This window comes from Dendrobates tinctorius, unplaced genomic scaffold (assembly GCF_039654945.1).
Source record: "Dendrobates tinctorius isolate UK_male_01 unplaced genomic scaffold, ASM3965494v1 ptg000251l, whole genome shotgun sequence".
Classification (NCBI taxonomy): domain Eukaryota; kingdom Metazoa; phylum Chordata; class Amphibia; order Anura; family Dendrobatidae; genus Dendrobates; species Dendrobates tinctorius.
The window spans coordinates 6,456,030-6,477,401 of NW_027361918.1; the positions used below are offsets into that span (position 1 = coordinate 6,456,030).

General features: G+C 51.1%; 1 protein-coding gene across 1 annotated transcript in view; it reads right to left on the minus strand.

Moving 5' to 3' along the window:
* The window catches only part of LOC141065365 (tyrosine-protein kinase-like), a 102,286-nt gene that overhangs the window by 67,806 nt on the left and 13,108 nt on the right, over positions 1–21,372 (minus strand). Inside the window, exons 2-5 of the mRNA XM_073557808.1 lie at positions 19,802–19,920; positions 2,253–2,416; positions 1,753–1,918; positions 1,379–1,543 (exon numbers count right to left, since the gene is read on the minus strand). Of these exons, the coding sequence (XP_073413909.1) occupies positions 1,379–1,543; positions 1,753–1,918; positions 2,253–2,416; positions 19,802–19,920 (614 nt within the window). The remainder of the gene's footprint in view (positions 1–1,378; positions 1,544–1,752; positions 1,919–2,252; positions 2,417–19,801; positions 19,921–21,372) is intronic.

Sequence of the window (21,372 nt, forward strand, 5' to 3'; positions counted from 1 at the left end):
GTTATGGTAGGACATGTACCCGATGATTGGGGTTATGGTAGAACATGTAGCCGATGATTGGGGTTATGGTAGGACATGTACCCGATGATTGGGGTTATGGTAGGACATGTACCCGATGATTGGGGTTATGGTAGGACATGTAGCCGATGATTGGGGTTATGGTAGGACATGTACCCGATGATTGGGGTGATAGTATGACAGGTACCCGATGATTGGGGTTATGGTAGGACATGTACCCGATGATTGGGGTTATGGTAGGACATGTACCCGATGATTGGGGTTATGGTAGGACATGTACCCGATGATTGGGCTTATGGTAGGACATGTACCCGATGATTGGGGTTATGGTAGGACATGTACCCGATGATTGGGGTTATGGTAGGACATGTAACCGATGACTGGGGTTATGGTAGGACATGTACCCGATGATTGGGGTTATGGTAGGACATGTACCCGATGATTGGGGTTATGGTAGGACATATAGCCGATGATTGGGGTTATGGTAGGACATGTAGCCGATGATTGGGGTTATGGTAGGACATGTACAGGGTGATGAGGCTGATAGTATGACAGGTACCCGATGATTGGGGTTATGGTAGGACATGTACCCGATGATTGGGGTTATGGTAGGACATGTACCCAATGATTGGGGTTATGGTAGGACATGTACCCGATGATTGGGGTTATGGTAGGACATGTACCCGATGATTGGGGTTATGGTAGGACATGTACAGGATGATGGGGGTGATAGTATGACAGGTACCTGATGATTGGGGGTATGGTAGGACATGTACCCGATGATTGGGGTTATGGTAGGACATGTACAGGATGATGGGGGTGATAGTATGACAGGTACCTGATGATTGGGGTTATGGTAGGACATGTAGCCGATGATTGGGGTTATGGTAGGACATGTAGCCGATGATTGGGGTTATGGTAGGACATGTACAGGATGATGGGGGTGATAGTATGACAGGTTCCTGATGATTGGGGGTATGGTAGGACATGTACCCGATGATTGGGGTTATGGCAGGACATGTACCCGATGATTGGGGTTATGGTAGGACATGCAGCCGATGATTGGGGTTATGGTAGGACATGTACCCGATGATTGGGCTTATGGTAGGACATGTACAGGGTGATGAGGGTGATAGTATGACATGTACCCGATGATAGGGGTTATGGTAGGACATGTACCCGATGATTGGGGTTATGGTAGGACATGTACCCGATGATTGGGGTTATGGTAGGACATGTACCCGATGATTGGGGTTATGGTAGGACATGTACAGGGTGATGGGGCTGATCTGTAGGGCTGCAGTCACGTTTCGCCCCGCTTCTCCTGGGTGACATGATATCGGTGCCCTGGATGTTTCACCTTGCAGATACTTCTTCAGGGTCCCCTGTGGCATGTACTCGGTGACTATGAAGACAGGCCTGGTCTGCAGACACACGGCATATAATTTCAGCAGCTTCTCGTGGCTCAGCTTCCACATGGTCTCGGCCTCCCCGTACAACGTCTTCTGGAGGGACTCGGCCGTCACTGTCATCAGAATGAAGAGACAGAGCGTAAGAAGACGTGACATCTGCCGCCATAATATACAGACAGTGACTGATATCAAATGTTTTATGACGGGACCCCCAGTGTGAGCAATCACACACAGGGATAGTGCTGGTGTGGGCGCCCACCCTAATGGAGCAGGAGAGGAGCCTATTTATGTGGATGTAAGAGGGCAAGAAGTTGAGCGTCACCTTGGAGTTCCTTCACCGCCACCTCCGTGGTTCCGTTCCACAAGCCCAGCCACACCGTGCCAAACCTGCCGCTGCCCAGCGGCCGGACCTTCTGTATGGAGCTGGGGTCGATCTCCAGGTGGTCTACAGTGGTGTGGGAAATGCTCTGCACTGAAGGGAGGTCCAGCTTCATAGAGGAAAAGAAGAAAGGATGAGTGTGAAGTGAAGGTCTGTAGATCCAGACCCCCCTACCTCCTGACCAGACTGCTCCCTCTGAACCCCCAGTACACAGAGGGCAGACATCTTACATCCTGATGAGGTCCCCAGCCCACCCACGGTCCTAAGTGTCACTATCTGACCAGTGATGTGGTGGCACAGGCTGATGCCGACAGTAATTACCTGTACGGGGGTCCGGCCCCACACATCCTCACACTATATAATGGGGGGCCAGACCTCTGATCTGAGGGGATCACTGGGACCAGGGTGTGCTAATGATGGGGGTTAATCCTCTCGTATCTCACCTTGACGCACGGCGTCTCCAGTTTACAGCACAGTCCATCATGTTGGTCGCTATAATACAGGACGAGATCCTTCAGACTGGGAAATGACGCTCTCGCCACCAGACAGAAGGAGCCATGGACGGACTGACGGATCTTGTAATGTCTCACCAACTCCTCCATACGCACTACAAGAAACATGGTGACATCCGGTAATAACGCGGCCGTGTCGTAATTGGGACAAGATCATTGCTACGTTTCTGTGCGTTTTTTTCCGCAGCATGTGCACATCAAGTCTGCGGATCCCATAGACTCCCATTGTAGGTACACTACACTGCGGATTTTAGGCTATTCCGTGCGGTACAAACCGCGGCGGAACCGCAATTAAATCCGCAACAGCTGCACATGGCCTTATAAAGCCGGGACGTGGCGTCCTGAGAAGAGATTCCATGGGAGGAGATTGTCAGCGAGATGTGGGGCGGTGGTCCACCTGATGGCCGCCATGGCTGTCCCTCGGCTTCTATCATGGTCGTCCCTTGTCGGGCAGGACACTACTGTAAGGCCTCTTTCACACATCAGGTTTTCGCCGTCAGGCGCGATCCGGCGCTTTTGACAGAAACCGGATCCGGCGAAATGCAATGCCGGATCCGGTTTCCCCCCCATTGACTTGCATTTGCGCCGGATCGCGCCGGATGGCCATGCGTTTCATCCGGTTTTCGCCGGATCTGGCAATGTGTCGCAATGTGTCGCGATCCGGCGTCTGGAAAAAATTCTACTGTAACGTTTTTTGTCTCCGGCGAAAAAGCCGGACACGCCGGATCCGGCGCGTCCGGCTTTTTCACACAATGAAAGCCTATGAGCGCCGCAATGCGCCGGATCCGGTTTTTTTGGTCTGAGCATGCTCAGTAGCTCTGCCCACAGGAGATATATAAAAGCAAGACAATGGGACCCTCAGCCACACCCAACATGCCACCCAAGCCAAGAACCAGGAGCAGGAGAAGGCAGCAGACATCTGCAGCAGCAGCACCATCAGCACCACCCCAAATGGAGCAGCATGCTGAACAATGGGAGGGGAGTCCAGCAGCAGATGAGAGACGGTAATTATCAAATCCCCCATTCCTCCAAACTAGGGCTATGGAATATCAAGATATTCATTGGCCCTTTGTTTCTCTTTATTCAACAGCCGCCAAAGAGATGCAGCAGCAGCAGCAGCAGAAATGGCATCACTGGCAGCAGCAATACCCACAGCCATGGAGTCTGGCCATCAACAGGACAGCACATCTTCTTCTGGGAGCCCTCCCTCGCATCGTCAGCGTTTGACGGTAAGTTTTTATTTCCAAAATCCATCTTCTCTGTAATATATGTCTATTCATTGCCTTTTATTTCAAAACAGGAATCACAAGATGAAGAGGAGCTCCCAGAAGAAGAAGGAAGGGGTGGACAGACACCTGGAGTGGGCTCACAATTGGTAAGTTTTTTGCATCAAACGCAGAAACACAACATCACACTACACACAACACATAGAAAACAATGTTCTGCAGACCACACACAGCAAACAAATGCCTACATCCAAAGACATAACATTTTTTGTTTTCTTCTCTAGTCTTCCCAATCTGGTGCTCGGCCAAGAGGTCCTCGCAGTGCCTCCCAGGGTCGTCGGCGACAGCAACGCGGCGGTCACCAGCGTGTAAGTATAAATATTTTTGCTTTGTTTTTTTGCACTTTTTATTTCATTTCTTTTGTGGAGGCTAATTATGTTATTTTTGTCTTTTTCTTTAACAGCCTTCACAGCGTGCTCCCGACTCTGACGGTGAGGATGGAGGGATTGATGTGGACCGCCTCATCGATCTCGTCAGAGAAAGGGAGCCGCTCTGGAATATGGCTGACCGCCGCCACGCTGACCTGATCATTACCCGACGACTCTGGGAGGAAATCTGTTCTCTCCTTGTGGGCCGCTGGGAGGACCTCGATGTTCGGGCCCAGATTAAAGAGCGTAAGTATATACAGTACCGGTTGCTTGATGTAAACCAGTGTTTCCCGAACTCCAGTCCTCGTGGTCCCCACGGATCATGTGTTCAGGATTTCTATTTACTATAGAAATCCTGAAAACATGACCCCTGGGGACCATGAGGACTGGAGTTTGGGAAACACTGATGTTGTATACTAACCACTCCTTTCTCGTTTCAGGGAACAGAATTGTGAAGCGGTGGCGGTCTGTGAGGGATCGTTTCAAGAAGGAGTTCAATAAAGAGATGTGGGCCCCGAGTGGATCTGGAGGACGCAGGAGCAAGTACAAGTACGCACAAGCCCTGTCGTTCCTCCGGGAAACAATGGTCACCAGAAGGTAAATATTACACACCACATGTGAAAAAAATGTTAGATGTAACTTTTTTTTTTCAGCCAGGGCCATACCATGTCACTATTTTAATTGTTTTTTTTTCTCTTTATTCCACAGCACGGTGAGCAGCACTCGGGAGCCTGCACGATTGGACCCTTCTGAGGCGATCCCTGAGGAGACCGGCACCGAGGGACACTTCGACCGCCCCGGTACATCTGCACCTTCCCACACATTCGACCCATCTGTCCCATCCACCAGCACAGGAGCATCGTGGCCGCCTACATTACATGAAGCTGCTGGTGAGGAGATCGCTTTCCCTTTACCCCACTCTTCTGCCCCTGCCACCTCTAGTACACCTGCGGGTACTGGGCGGCAGCGGCAGAGGGGTCAGGAAAAGAGTTATGCGCCAGAGTTCTTGCATCTGAATGCATCTTTCCAGAACTGTCTCAAAGTCTTGTCAGAGCAAATCTCCGCAGGCTTTCAGCAGATCAACTCCAGCATTCTGGAGGTGAAGACACTTCTGCAAACCATGCATTCAGAAGCAAGATCTTCGCCAAACCACACCTTTTTCAGGTCTGTTGTGGAGCGCATGGAAACGCTCTCTCCTGCCCAGCAGATGCATGTAATGCATTCGTGCCACGGTGCTCTACAGCAGGTTACCTCCCAACCTCCACCTCCCACCACTGTAGTTCCTCCACCTGCACCCCCTCCAGCCACTTTCCATCCTCCCCCTCCTATTACATCTGCACCCCCTCCAGCCACTTTCCATCCTCCCCCTCCTACTACATACCAGCAACCTCCCCAGTACCAGACATCTCCCCACTTCCAGCAACCTGCCCCGTACCAAACTCCTTCCCCGTACCAAACTCCTTCCCCGTACCAAACTCCTTCCCCATACAACTTTCCATCAACATCATCTGCTCCTACAGTCCCTGCCCAACCCTCCACTCCACCGCCCACCACCTCTTCTGCCTCCCACATGTCCACCCATTCTGTAGTTTTTTCCACACCTTCACCTCTAACTGTTCCTTCCCCACCACGATCCCAGTCCTCTCTCCACACTCCCAGTGTCGAAGTGTCCCGCAGCCCCTCCAGCAGTATTTCCACCCCACACTACACAGAATTGTATTGTGTGTTTTTTGTAATAAAAATGCCCAATGGGTTTAAAACCTTTATTAAAAAAGTTTTTTGCACTTTAAAAACATTTTACAAAAAAAAAAAAAATTTAAATAAAAGTTAAATTATCGTTTCACAATGGTTGTCTGTCTTTTCTTTCTGCGGCGAACTATGTTTTAAAAAAAGGTTAAATACAGGGTATTTCAAAGGTAAAAAGGTATTCAAAACCAGGTATAACTGTGGGTAAATTTTAGCTTTTTGCCACAGTTGTGTTCCTGGTTGTGTTTGAAGCAAAGTATTTCACCTAAAAAGTTGTGTTTATTGTTGGTGATTTCCTAACAATGTACACAACTTTTGTTAAAAGGTGAAATACTTTGCATAAAACACAACCAGGTACACACCTGTGGCCTAAAGGTAAAAATAGTAAGACCATGACAAGATAGCCAACTTTGGTTGGCAAAGGTATATACTGTTGGTCCAGAAGGTACACAAGTTTAGGGCACAAATCTTTCACACTCTGTCATCCTGCCAGTGTACTCTGCCTTGAGGTGACATAAAGTATAGTGGAAAATTGTCCCTCATTACTGAAACCGTCACAGAACTTCTAGTGGTAATATTTCCAATGACAACATCCATCTTCGCCAGTAACTTGCTCTTCTCTCCAACCTGCACTTTCTCCTCTACAACCTGTCAAAGAAGGGCTGTAGGAACATGCTATATCTAGTTTTCCAGTAGCCAATCCCGTTCGGAAGGCCACAAGGGTCAATTTTAAAAACCGGATCCGGCGTAATCCGTCGAAAAACGGATAGAAAAACGGATAGAAAAACGGATAGAAAAACGGATGAGATGGATGAGACTACAGGTTTTACAAAACATTTGCCGGATCCGGCATTCCGGCACGACGCCGGATCGCGCCTGACGACGAAAACCTGATGTCTGAAAGTAGCCTAAGTCAGGACCTCACGGCGGGGAAACCACAGTGCCGCTCTCTGATTTTCTACTTTCATGGTTTCGGAGGGTTTTTCCTGCATAGTCTGCCATAGACTCGGTAAATAGACACCAAGTGGAAAAACTGGTTCTGAGCAGTGAGTGAATGAACGCGGCCCAACCTCACGCAAACATCAGCCCATTGCCGGACATGGGCCGCACAATGCAGGCCTTTGTTCAGCAAATTATCTGGAGAGGATACAAATCAGAGAAACATCTAAAAACTGTCAGGAGATGGTGAATGTAAGTGCGACCTGGAGAAGATCCAAGCCACCCATGAGAATCCCCATCACTGGGGTCATGTGCAAGGCCAAATCCTTCACATAAAGCCTGAAAGCCTGTACCACAACGCAACCATGACTGCTGCCGGACATCCTCTGTGTGCTGCTGTACAGCCTCAGTGTGCTGCTGTACAGCCTCTGTGTGCTGCCGTACAGCCTCTGTGTGCTGCCGTTCAGCCTCAGTGTGCTGCCGTACAGCCTCTGTGTGCTGCTGTACAGCCTCAGTGTGCTGCTGTACAGCCTCAGTGTGCTGCTGTACAGCCTCTGTGTGCTGCCGTACAGCCTCTGTGTGCTGCCGTTCAGCCTCAGTGTGCTGCCGGACATCCTCTGTGTGCTGCTGTACAGCCTCAGTGTGCTGCTGTACAGCCTCAGTGTGCTGCTGTACAGCCTCAGTGTGCTGCTGTACAGCCTCTGTGTGCTGCCGTACAGCCTCTGTGTGCTGCCGTACAGCCTCTGTGTGCTGCCGTTCAGTCTCTGTGTGCTGCCGTTCAGTCTCTGTGTGCTGCCGTTCAGTCTCTGTGTGCTGCCGTTCAGCCTCTGTGTGCTGCCGTACAGCCTCAGTGTGCTGCCGTACAGCCTCTGTGTGCTGCTGTACAGCCTCAGTGTGCTGCCGTTCAGTCTCTGTGTGCTGCCGTTCAGTCTCTGTGTGCTGCCGTGCAGCCTCAGTGTGCTGCTGTACAGCCTCAGGGTGCTGCTGTACAGCCTCTGTGTGCTGCCGTACAGCCTCTGTGTGCTGCTGTACAGCCTCAGTGTGCTGCCGTTCAGTCTCTGTGTGCTGCCGTGCAGCCTCAGTGTGCTGCTGTACAGCCTCAGTGTGCTGCTGTACAGCCTCTGTGTGCTGCCGTACAGCCTCTGTGTGCTGTCGTTCAGCCTCAGTGTGCTGCCGTACAGCCTCTGTGTGCTGCCGTACAGCCTCTGTGTGCTGCCGTACAGCCTCTGTGTGCTGTCGTTCAGTCTCTGTGCTGCCGTTCAGTCTCTGTGTGCTGCCGTGCAGCCTCTGTGTGCTGTCGTTCAGCCTCTGTGTGCTGCCGTACAGCCTCTGTGTGCTGTCGTTCAGCCTCTGTGTGCTGCCGTACAGCCTCAGTGTGCTGCTGTACAGCCTCTGTGTGTTGCCGTTCAGTCTCTGTGCTGCCGTTCAGTCTCTGTGTGCTGCCATATAGCCTCAGTGTGCTGCTGTACAGCCTCAGTGTGCTGCTGTACAGCCTCAGTGTGCTGCCGTTCAGCCTCTGTGTGTTGCCGTTCAGTCTCTGTGTGCTGTCGTTCAGCCTCTGTGTGCTGTCGTTCAGTCTCTGTGCTGCCGTTCAGTCTCTGTGTGCTGCTGTACAGCCTCAGTGTGCTGCTGTACAGCCTCAGTGTGCTGCCATTCAGCCTCTGTGTGTTGCCGTTCAGCCTCTGTGTGCTGCCATTCAGCCTCTGTGTGCTGTCGTTCAGTCTCTGTGTGCTGCCATTCAGTCTCTGTGTGCTGCCATATAGCCTCTGTGCTGTCGTTCAGCCTCTGTGTGCTGCCGTACAGCCTCTGTGTGCTGCCGTACAGCCTCAGTGTGCTGCTGTACAGCCTCTGTGTGTTGCCGTTCAGTCTCTGTGCTGCCGTTCAGTCTCTGTGTGCTGCCATATAGCCTCTGTGCTGCTGTACAGCCTCAGTGTGCTGCTGTACAGCCTCAGTGTGCTGCTGTACAGCCTCAGTGTGCTGCCGTTCAGTCTCTGTGTGCTGCTGTACAGCCTCAGTGTGCTGCCATTCAGCCTCTGTGTGTTGCCGTTCAGTCTCTGTGTGCTGTCGTTCAGCCTCTGTGTGCTGCCGTACAGCCTCTGTGTGCTGTCGTTCAGCCTCTGTGTGCTGCCGTACAGCCTCTGTGTGCTGCCGTACAGCCTCTGTGTGCTGCCGTACAGCCTCTGTGTGCTGCCGTACAGCCTCTGTGTCGTAAACGCACTTCTCCTTCCAAATCACCCCCAAGTCTCCTCTTTACAGGTTACCCCGAGTCTCCTCTCCTTCCTGGGAATACCCGAGACTGCTCTCTTTACAAGTCACTCCCCGATTCTCTACCCCTTACAGTGGGTGACCGGGGACGGTCATGTGCTTCTCCCTTGATTAGAAAAATGGTTATAACCTGTGAATATGAAAAAGTGTATTATATTGCATAGAACCTTATAGGCACCAAAGTGCACGGTTAATGTATTGTTATAATATGTAGAGAACTCAATGTACATATGACATAGGTTGAGATTTATCTGTAAGATAGGATTGGGAATAGTGCAGTGGTGGGCTCAATAAGTTCAGGAAGTAGAAAGATTTAGGATAGAACAGTTAATGTGTTCAGGAACAGCCCAATGTGGGAGGGGCAGGGCCAGGTAACAAGAGAAACACTGTGTCAGCCATGCTCACCTGGGGGCGGGACCTCCGTCCCGACGTCATCTCTTCCGGAGCCGCAGTCACTCCGGGGGTCCCGTCGGGTGCGCACGCGCAGCTCTCGTCCCCGGGTCTCCTCCTACATGTCACGTTTGCGCTTGCGTGCTCCTGTCAGTGCTGTATAGGGCTCGGTCCTCTGTATGGTAATGGAGGACCTGACCCGGAACCTGTAGTGGTCATGTGCTTTCTGGCTAGGTCCTGACCCGGAACCAGTAGTAGTCATGTGCTATATCAGACGACCTCCCCCTAGGGGAGGTGCCTGATTATTGTTGTGCTTCCTGGCTTGGTCTGCCGTGTCCCTGCCTGGCTGTGCACTGTATTCAGGTCCTCTGCTTTGTACTTGGTTGTGCCTCCTGGCACACGCTCTGACCCTGTGCTCTGTCTCGTACTCGGTTGTGCCTTCTGGCACATGCTCTGACCCTGTACTCTGTCTCATACTCGGTTGTGCCTCCTGGCACACGCTCTTACCCTGTACTCTGTCTCATCCTCAGTTGTGCCTCCTGGCACACACTCTGATTTCGTGCTCTGTCTTATACTCAGTTGTGCCTCCTGGCACACACTCTGATTCCGTGCTCTGTCTTATACTCAGTTGTGCCTCCTGGCACACACTCTGATTCCGTGCTTTGTTTTATACTCAGTTGTGTCTCCTGGCACACACTCTGATTCCGTGCTCTGTCTTATACTCAGTTGTGCCTCCTGGCACACACTCTGATTCCGTGCTCTGTCTTATACTCAGTTGTGCCTCCTGGCACACACTCTGATTCCGTGCTCTGTCTTATACTCAGTTGTGCCTCCTGGCACACACTCTGATTCCGTGCTCTGTCTTATACTCAGTTGTGCCTCCTGGCACACACTCTGATTCCGTGCTCTGTCTTATACTCAGTTGTGCCTCCTGGCACACACTCTGATTCCGTGCTCTGTCTTATACTCAGTTGTGCCTCCTGGCACACACTCTGATTCTGTGCTCTGTCTTATACTCAGTTGTGCCTCCGGGCACATGCCCTGATCCTGTACTCAGTCTCTTACTCTGTTGTGCCTCCTGGCACATGTACCCATCCTGCGCTCTGTCTTATGCTCTGTTGTGCCCTCTGGCACACACCCTGTACTCTGTTACACCTCCTGGCACACCTGCTGCCTGACTCAGTGCTCTGACGTGCGCCTTGCACAAATCCTGCTTCACTCACACCCGGACGAACGTAGTCTCTGTATACCACGTGTTGCCGTGTCCACGCTTTACACGTTCCTGCAGACACACTCACCCACTCGTGTCTCCTGTGAGCCTGGTGCCAGCAGTCGTGGTGCCTCACCCCCTGGGGCTTGCCCCTGAAACTCCCTGTATAGGGGGTGGTCTTCACTGGGTCAGCTCGCCCTGGGAGGGTTGGTGTCACAACCCAGAGGGTCCACTCCAGGAGTCGTCACAGCATAATCAGGCCATGGACCCCGCTGGTACCACCACCTCCATCCAAAAGGAACTGGTGTTCCTACGGGAGAGTCAGACCAGGATTATGGCCCTTTTGAAATCCATGGAGTCCCGTTTGTCGGCCATACAATCCGTTTCTGCCCAGTCCTCGGCCCCGCACCCGATGCCGCGCCTCGGCAAGCCACCCCGATATAGCGGGGACCCCAAGTTTCGTCGAGGATTTCTGAACCAGTGCCGGTTACATTTTGGGCTTTTGCCGCAGCACTATCCCACTGAGCTCGCCCAAATTGCCTTTATTGTTTCACACTTAGAGGGGGAGGCGTTAGCATGGGTGAACCCCCTCTGGGAGCGCAATGACCCACTCGTCTCTCAGCTTTCTACCTTTTTGGACACCTTCCGCAAGGTGTTCGACGAGCCGGGTCGGCTGGCCTCTATCGCCGAGTCCCTCTTTAACCTCCATCAGGGTACGCTACCGGTGGGACAGTATGCCATCCGTTTTCGTACCTTGGCCTCCGAACTCGGTTGGAACAACGAGGCTCTCATAGGGATCTTTTGGCGTGGCCTGTCCAGTCGGATCAAAGACGAACTGGCAGGTCGGGATACTCCCACCTCTTTAGAGGATCTGATCTCACTGGCGACACGCTTTGACCTGCGGTTTCAGGAATGCGCCCGTGAATTAGCCAGAGAGAGGAGCTCCTCTCACCTCCTCCGTTGCTGCTCCGAGAAGCCGGGAAACTTCTCCGCCTAGGGTTGATAGGAGAGGCCTCCCTAGGTGTACGTGATTCCTCTCCTCCCCTGCTCGTGTCCGTATTATTGAATCTCGGTGCCAAGCGTTATTCTGAGGAGGCTTTTCTGGACTCTGGCGCGGAGGGGAATTTTATCACACTCGAGGCGGTTAAAAAATACCGGTTTCCTGTCAGATCCCTGGAGACTCCTCGGTCGATTGTTTCGGTCAATGGTACGTCCGTGCAGGAGACCGTTACCCAGGCCACGGAAGAGATCGAGCTGCAGATTGGAGCCCTGCACCGGGAGAAGATCTCCTTCCTCGTCTTGTCTACCATGTCTTACACATTTCTTCTAGGCCTCCCTTGGCTACGGACTCATGAGCCAACCCTGGACTGGCGGTCGGGCGAGATACTCCGGTGGGGACCGTTCTGTCAGGAGAAGTGCCTGTTGCCCGTCCGTCCGATGAACTCTGCCGGTCCATCCCCGGCACCTACAGGTCTGCCGTCGGCTTACTGGTCCTTTGCAGATGTCTTCGACAAGAAGGAGGCCGAGACTCTGCCCCTCCATCGGCCATATGACTGTCCGATTGACCTCATTCCTGGTTCTACACCACCCAGGGGTAGGATATACCCGCTATCCCCTGCTGAGACCCAAGCTATGTCTGACTATATCCAGGAGAACCTTGTGAGAGGTTTTATCCGTAAGTCCACCTCGCCCGCGGGAGCGGGATTTTTCTTTGTAAAAAAGAAGGACGGCTCCCTCCGTCCTTGCATAGACTACCGAGGCCTGAACGATATCACGGTCAAGAACAAGTACCCATTGCCATTGATCCCAGAGCTCTTTGACCGACTTAGAGGAGCTCGAATTTTCACCAAACTGGATCTTCGTGGGGCCTACAACTTGATCCGCATTCGTTCCGGGGATGAGTGGAAGACCGCCTTTAACACCAGAGACGGTCACTATGAGTATTTGGTCATGCCCTTCGGCCTCTGCAATGCCCCAGCGGTGTTCCAGGAGTTCGTGAATGACGTCTTCCGGGATATGCTGTACTCCTGCGTGGTAGTCTATCTGGATGACATCCTCGTTTTTTCTCCAGACCTCTCCTCCCACAGAAAGAACGTGCGTCAAGTCCTCCAGCGCCTGAGGGAGAACCGCCTTTATGCCAAGCTCGAGAAATGTGCCTTCGAGCAAGCGTCCCTGCCATTCTTGGGGTACATTATCTCAGAATCAGGTCTACGCATGGATCCGGCAAAGGTGTCCGCCGTCCTCGATTGGCCACAGCCCCATGGGGTGAAGGCAATCCAACGCTTCCTTGGTTTTGCGAACTACTACCGACAGTTTGTTCCTCATTTCTCCTCGTTGGTTCGCCCCATCTCGTCCCTTATCTGCAAGGGAGCTAACCCAAAGGCTTGGCCCGCTGAGGCTGAAGAGGCATTCCAGTCGTTGAAACAAGCCTTCGCCGCTGCTCCGGCGCTTCACCGACCTGAGGTTAGTAGACCTTTCACTCTCGAGGTGGACGCATCCTCTACTGGGGCTGGCGCAGTCCTTCTGCAGAAATCCTCTTCTGGACGTTTTGTCACCTGTGGCTTCTTTTCTAAAGTATTTTCCTCCACTGAGCAGAACTACTCCATTGGCGACAAAGAGCTATTGGCCATTAAGTTGGCCTTGGAGGAGTGGAGGTACTTACTGGAAGGTGCCATACATCCATTCAAGATCTTCATGGACCATAAGAACCTGGCGTACATCCAGTCCGCACAGAGGCTCAATCCTCGGCAAGCCAGGTGGTCCCTATTCTTCGCCCGCTTTGACTTTGAGCTACATTTTCGGCCCAGCGATAAGAACGTTAGAGCGGATGCGTTGTCAAGATCATTCCTGTCGTCTGATGCAGAGGAAGAACCCTCTCATATCATTGATATATCCAAGGTGATTACTGTGGCCCCTGTCAAGTTAACCACGTTACCTCCGGGAAGAACCTTTGTGGCTGAGAATAACCAAAAACGAGTGCTAAATTGGGGACATTCGTCCAAGATTGCCGGCCACGTTGGTGTCAAAAAGACTTTGGACTTAATCTCTCGCCATTATTGGTGGCCTTCACTCTCCCAGGATGTTAAAGACTTTGTGGCATCTTGCCCGTCCTGTGCCCAGAACAAGATACCCAGACAACCACCCTCCGGTCTTCTGTTCCCGCTTCCCGTTCTGTCGGCTCCATGGCAGCACATAGCCATGGATTTCATTACTGATCTGCCTTGTTCTTCCGGTTGTACTGTGGTCTTGGTGGTTGTAGACTGATTTTCAAAGATGGCCCACTTCATTCCTCTTCCCGGACTACCCTCTGCTCCTGACTTGGCGAAGATCTTCATTTCCCATATATTCAGGATTCACGGCTTCCCCCAGCACATCGTGTCTGACAGAGGGGTCCAATTCACCTCCCGATTCTGGAGAGCTCTATGTGGACTCGTGAAAGTGTCATTGGATTTCTCTTCCGCCTATCACCCCCAAACCAATGGGCAGGTAGAACGTACCAACCAGATCCTTACATCCTACCTCCGGCATTTTTCTAATGCTCATCAGAATGACTGGGTCGGTCTACTTCCTTGGGCTGAGTTCGCCTATAATAATCACTCCAGTGAATCGTCTACCAAGTCTCCTTTCTTCATCGTCTTTGGACAGCATCCCAATGTGCCTCTACCGGTACTTCCTGTCTTGGGGGTACCTGCTGCCGATTCTCTGTCTGTGGAGTTCTCCAGGGTATGGCAGGAGACCAAAACCGCTCTCGAGAAAGCACGGGACAGAATGAAATTACACGCTGACAAGAGGCGTCTGGACATCCCTCCATTTCTCCCTGGTGACAAGGTGTGGCTCTCCACCAAATACGTCCGCCTTAAGGTACCATCTTACAAACTGGGTCCCCGTTACATTGGTCCTTTTGAGGTCCTCAGGCGGATTAATGATGTTGCTTACAAATTGAAGCTGCCTCCTTCACTCCGTATTCCCAATTCTTTCCATGTATCTCTCCTAAAACCTGTGGTTCTTAACCGATTTCATCCTTCTCCAGGCCACACACCCCAGCCTGTTGGCTTGGGGGATGAGTTTGAGGTGAATGACATTTTGGCCATGAAGAAGGTAAGAGGGAGAACCATGTTCTTGGTCGATTGGAAGGGTTTTGGCCCCGAGGAGAGGTCATGGGAACCCAGGGAGAATATTCACGCACCGCAGATTTTGTCTAAGTTCCTCTCCAGTTTTAGAAAGAGGGGGCGTAAAGGGGGGGGTACTGTCACGCCATGCTCACCTGGGGGCGGGACCTCGGTCCCGACGTCATCTCTTCCGGAGCCGCGGTCACTCCGGGGGTCCCGTCGGGTGCGCACGCGCAGCTCTCGTCCCCGGGTCTCCTCCTACATGTCACGTTTGCGCTTGCGCGCTCCTGTCAGTGCTGTATAGGGCTCGGTCCTCTCTATGGTAATGGAGGACCTGACCCGGAACCTGTAGTGGTCATGTGCTTTCTGGCTAGGTCCTGACCCGGAACCAGTAGTAGTCATGTGCTATATCAGACGACCTCCCCCTAGGGGAGGTGCCTGATTATTGTTGTGCTTCCTGGCTTGGTCTGCCGTGTCCCTGCCTGGCTGTGCGCTGTATTCAGGTCCTCTGCTTTGTACTTGGTTGTGCCTCCTGGCACACGCTCTGACCCTGTACTCTGTCTCATACTCGGTTGTGCCTCCTGGCACACGCTCTTACCCTGTACTCTGTCTCATCCTCAGTTGTGCCTCCTGGCACACACTCTGATTCCGTGCTCTGTCTTATACTCAGTTGTGCCTCCTGGCACACACTCTGATTCCGTGCTCTGTCATATACTCAGTTGTGCCTACTGGCACACACTCTGATTCCGTGCTCTGTCTTATATTCAGTTGTGCCTCCTGGCACACACTCTGATTCTGTGCTGTGTCTTATACTCAGTTGTGCCTCCGAGCACATGCCCTGATCCTGTACTCAGTCTCTTACTCTGTTGTGCCTCCTGGCACATGTACCCATCCTGCGCTCTGTCTTATGCTCTGTTGTGCCCTCTGGCACACACCCTGCTCCTGTACTCTGTTACACCTCCTGGCACACCTGCTGCCTGACTCAGTGCTCTGACATGCGCCTTGCACAAATCCTGCTTCACTCACACCCGGACGAACGTAGTCTCTGTATGCCACGTGTTGCCGTGTCCACGCTTTACACGTTCCTGCAGACACACTCACCCACTCGTGTCTCCTGTGAGCCGGCCGCCTGGTGCCAGCAGTCGTGGTGCCTCACCCCCTGGGGCTTGCCCCTGACACTCCCTGTATAGGGGGTGGTCTTCACTGGGTCAGCTCACCCTGGGAGGGTTGGTGTCACGACCCAGAGGGTCCACTCCAGGAGTCGTCACACACTGCCTGTTTAGTGCTGTGAGAGTAAGCGATTAGATGAAGAGATAACAGCAGTAGTTGGAGTTCTGAGGGCACGAGGAACACGGGCGGTTCAGCAGCTAGAGAATGTCAGCCATCGACTTAGAGCGGACATACCTGGAATGTTCGGGGCCTATGGTCCAACTGAGGCACTGAGAAGCATGCTTCAATATCTTCCCAGGAGAGGAAGTCAAATGGGGAATCGCATAAGGGACAGGACTCATGAAAGCTGCAGAGCTGGACGGAGTATCCCAGGGGTCAGAGATGCCAGAAAGGATAGAGATAGCTCAGGGTGAGCGGACAGCGAACATCAGGACGTGCTGTGCTATGGACTCGTTTGTGCCCAGTACTGCGTGTATTAATATGATGAAAATGAGCAGATAAGTAAACTTCTTTATTATAAAACAAATTTGATGTCCCCCAATGTATGAATGGCGGTTGTTGAAGTTGAAGAACCGGAGGCAGAAGTAGCCGGCGACCAAAACGTGAGTGTTACGCACCACACGATATAGCACAGGAGAATCAGGACACCGTTTATTTGTGGGGTGCCAGGGTTTGGGAATACAACAGCCCTTCGCTGATGACTACCGCCCTGTGCAGCTTTCAACAGGTCACTTCTGAGTCTTTGCTCCTTACAGGTCAACACCGAGTCTATTCCTTACATATGTCATCCCCGAGTCTTCGCTACTTCCTGGATACCCACAAGAGTCCTCTCCTTTCAGTATGCACCTGGATCTCCTCTCCTTAGAGGTCACGCCCGAGTCTCCTTTACTTACAGGTCACCCCTGAGTCTCCATTCCTTACAGGTCACCACCAAGTCTCTACTCCGTACACGTCACTCCCTAGTCATCTCTCCTTATAGGTCATCCCCAAGTCTCTGCTCCATACTGGTCACCCTAGCCTTCTTTCCTTACAGGTCATCCCTAGTCTGTGGTCCATAAAGATCACCCTGAGACTCTTCTTCTCACAGGATACCGCCAAGTCTCCTTTCCTTACACATCTCCCCTGAGTCTCATTCCTTATAGGTCACCTACGAGTCTCTGCACCTTACAGGTCACACGAACGTCTGCTATTCTTGCAGATCACCCCAAATCTCTGCTCCTTACAGACCACCCCGAGTCTCCTCTCTTTACAGATTACCTGAGACTTCTTACAGGTCACCCCAAGTCTCTTCTCCTTCCGAGTCTCTGCTCCTTATAGGTCACCCCCGAGTTTCCGCTCCTTACAGGTCATTCCCGAATCTCCCTTCCTTACTGGTCACTCCTGAGTCTCCGCTCCTTGCAGATCACCCCTGAGTCTCCTCTCCTTACTAATCACACTAAGTCTCCTCTAAGTCACCTGATGAAGCTAGCGTGCCACTATCGAAACACGTTATGGATTGTTTTAATAAAGGTTTGTGCCTTTTTAATTTTTTTTATTGCCATGTCTCCTTCCTGCCCTAGCTCCTCCTTTTATGTCATCCCCATGTCTCTGCTTCTTACAAGTCACCCCAGTGTTTCTGCTCCTTACAGGTCACCCCCGAATCTTCACTCCATACAGTCAGGGCTGGACTGGCCATCTGGCAATCCTGGCAAATGCAAGAAGGGCCTGTCTGGTCATGGGCTGCCTTGTCTGCTATGTTGTTAACAGAATCTGTGTTCTCAAGACACCCATACTGTTAAAGATTTGTGACAGAGCACAAAGTCGCTGACTCCATCGCTTACCCCAGCAGGTCACAGGTATCATTAGAAACAATACTTTTGTAGTAAATCTTCCTTTTCTCCATCCAGGGTAATATTAGTAATATATCCCATCTGGTTCTTGGATGGGGACAACATGGGCCTGTGTGATTTCAAATGCGAGGGTTGAATTTCAGCCCCAATCCGTACCTGCATACAGGTCATCTCCGATTCTCTTCTCCTAACAGGCCACCCCTGAGTCTCATCTCCCTACCAATCACATTGAGTCTACTCTCCTAGTACCGCAAGTCTCCTTTGCTTACATATTTCCCCCAAGTCTCTTCTCCTTACAGGTCACCCCGAGTCTATTCTCCTTAAAGGTCATCCCCGAATCTCCCTTCCTTACTTGTCAACCTACCAATCACGCCAAGTCTCCTCTCCTTTTAGGTCACCCCCGTGCCTCTGCTCCTTACAGGTCACCCCTGAGTCTCCCTTCCTTACAGGTCAACTATACTCTCTGCTCCTTACAGGTCAACCCAAAGTCTCCCTGCCTTAACAGTCACCACTGGGTCTCTGCTTCTTGCAGGTCACCCTTGAGTCTCCTCTCCTTACAGTTCACCCTCCATTTCTCCTTTCTTTAAAAGTCATCCCCAAGTCTCCACTTTTTATAGATTACCACCGACTCTCCTCTCATTACAGGTCATCCCCGAGTTTCTTCTCCTTACAGGTCTCCGAGTCTCCCTTCCTTACTGCTCACCCCTGAGTCTCCTGTACTTACCAGTCACCCAGAGTCTTCTCTCTTTATAGGTCACCCCCCAAGTCTCTGCTACTTACAGGTCATTCCCAGGTCTCTTCTTATAGGTCACCCCGGAGTCTCCTTTCCTTACAGGTCTCCATCGAGTCTCCTGTACTTACAGGTCAACCCAAAGTCTCCTCTCCTTACAGGTCACCACCGAGTGTTTGCTTCTTATAGGTCACCCTCAAGTCTCTGCTCCTTACAGGTCATCTCCTAGTCTCTTCTCCATAGAGATCACCCTAGAGTCTCGTTTCCTTACAGGTCGTCACTGAGTCCTCATTTCTTACAGGTCAACCCAAAGTCTCCACTCCTTACAGTTCACCACCTGAGTCTCCTCCCTGTACAAGTCATCCCCAAGTCTCTGCTCCTTACAGATCACACCAAACTCTCTTTTCCTTAGAGGTCATGCCGATTCTCTTCTCCTCACAGGTCACCCCGAGTCTATTCTCTTTACAAGTCATCACTGAGTCTCTTCTCCTTACAGGTCACCCCCAAATATCCTATCTTTCCAGGGTGCACCCAAGTTTCCTCTCTCTTTAGGTCACCCTTGAGTCTCCTCTCCTTAAAGGGAACCTGTCACTAGGTTAGGCCGTTAAAAGTTACGGCCACCACCTTTCAGGGCTAATATACAGCATTCTAGAATGCTGTATATCTGCCCCCAACCCTACTTGTAAGATAAGAAAAATAACTTTTATTATACTCACCTGCGGGGTGGTCCCATCTGAGGGGTGTTGCTCTTTTTGGTCCGGTGCCTCCCATCTACTTACGATGCCGTCCTCCTTTTTGGTTCGTGTGGATGACGTGTCCCTGCATCGTCCACAGAAGTCTCCCTGCATCGTGCTCCTGCACAGGCGTACTTCTCTGCCCTGTTGAGGGCAGAGCAAAGTACTGCAGTGCGCAGGCATTGGGGCTCTCTGACCTCTTTCGGCACCTTCGCACTGCAGTACTTTCAACAGGGCAGAGAAGTACGCCTGTGCAGGAGCGTGGTGCCGAGTCCACACGAAGCAAGCAGGAGGGCGGCATCGCATGATGATGGGCAGCGCCGGACCAGTGACTTCCATAGGACCAGACCGCCCCCGCAGTTGAGTATAATAAAAGTTATTTTTCTTCGCTTTAAAGTTGCCACCTAGTCTCTTCTTCTTGCAGGGTTCACTTGAGTCTCCTCTCCATAGAGCTTACCCCAAAATCTCCTCTTCTTACAGAGTCTATTCTCTACATCTTCTTCCAAGTCTCCTCTCCTTAAAGTTTACCCCTGTATCTGTTCTCCTTATGAGTCACTCCCAAGTCTCTGCCCCTTACAGGTGATCCATGAGCCTCCCCACCAACCATAGCTAGTCACCTAACTTCTCTGTGGTCTATTGCATTTCCCTTATCCATTAGATACCTATGGACATATAGACATTACTGCAGCTCTACATTCACCTACCTGACATGTAATAGCAATCATCTGCCACCTTCTGCCACACCAGGAATGAGCCGGGGCGGTTCTCTTCCTGCAAGAGGTATCGCTTGGCATCTAGTTTTGTCAAGGACCCAAAATACCAGCTGGAAAAAAGAAGAGAAGCGCTTAATACCCATTTAGTTCCCCTATAGCTCATGCACCACTGTGATATACATGTATGTACTGTGACCTCAAGAAATGTGATTATTGTGACGGTGATTGCACCTCCCATGACTTTGGGTTTAGCTCTTTGGTTGAAGACAGCAGGTGTTTTTGGATACAGAATCCTTCAGATTGTAGAGGTTGTTGTCCTCCATAACTTCTGGAACTGAGAGTGAGTCATAGCCCAAGATGCTCCTTTGACCTTTCTATGGTTGAACCTTTATACTAATGACTTAATGGACTCCTTTTGGGATTAATTTATTCTGATTTTAAGATATATTGAGGTAAATTTTGCAGATGTTGGTATGAACTTCAGCTCGTGGACAAACTCGGAAGTCACCAAGTTCTGGCTAGTAAGGTATAAGTTTGAGAAGATGGAGAGACTCGATCTCTTATACTTCACAGCATGCTTCACAGAAGAGGGAGCTGGGTATTGGTTTGTACCTCTCTAAAAGTATTAGGAAAAGGAAGTATATGATAGATTAAAAGGGATTATACTCCGGAGATATGATGCAGCACAAGAGAAGCTCAGAGTTCAGCTATGTTAATGATTGCACTGTGGTATAGTACACTGTTGTTATCTTTGGTCATTTACAACTTTTCTCATATGCAAATATTGGTGAGATTATCTGTTGTTAGGATGTTCTGATTACTGACTACATTAGAGGCCTAGAGTGTCCTTCCTCTGGAGCACAGCTCACATCAGATTCATTCTCCTTTAAGATTTTCTGGCACATTTTATTGGGGATGACAATCAGATTGTGGAGGTGAAGGAAGAAGAGACCACAAGAAGAACCAAAGAGGAGGTCAGCCACAAGAAGAACCAAAGAGTGGGCCAGCCACAAGAAGAGCCAAAGAGGAAGTTGACATCAAGAAGAACCAATGAGGAGGTTTGCCACAGGAAGAATCAAAGAAATGGCCAGCAGCAAGAAAAAGAACCAGAGATGAGTCTAGCCAGAAGAACTATTGAGGAGGCTGACCACAAGAAGAACCACAGAGGAGGCCAGCCACAAAAAGAATCAAATAGAATCCTGGCTTCAAGAAGAATCAAAGAGGAGGCTGGCCACAAGAAGAACCAAAGAAGAGGTGATCCACAAGAAGAAACAGAGATGAGGACAGCCATAAGAAGAACCATTGAGGAGGCTGGCCTCAAGAAGAACAAAAGAGGTCGGCCTCAAGAAGCACCAGAGGAGGACGGCCTTAAGAAGAACAAACAAGGGCACGTGAAGGACCGAATAAGAGGCTGGCAACAAAAAGACGCCTACAATCTCCAAACTTTGGTGCACAGGATACAGCTCAATTCTCCCAAGATTATCTTTCACATTTTATGAGACTGAACTTGCTGAGAATGACGTTCAGACTATAGAGAAGGATGAAGAGGTCGCCCACAAGTA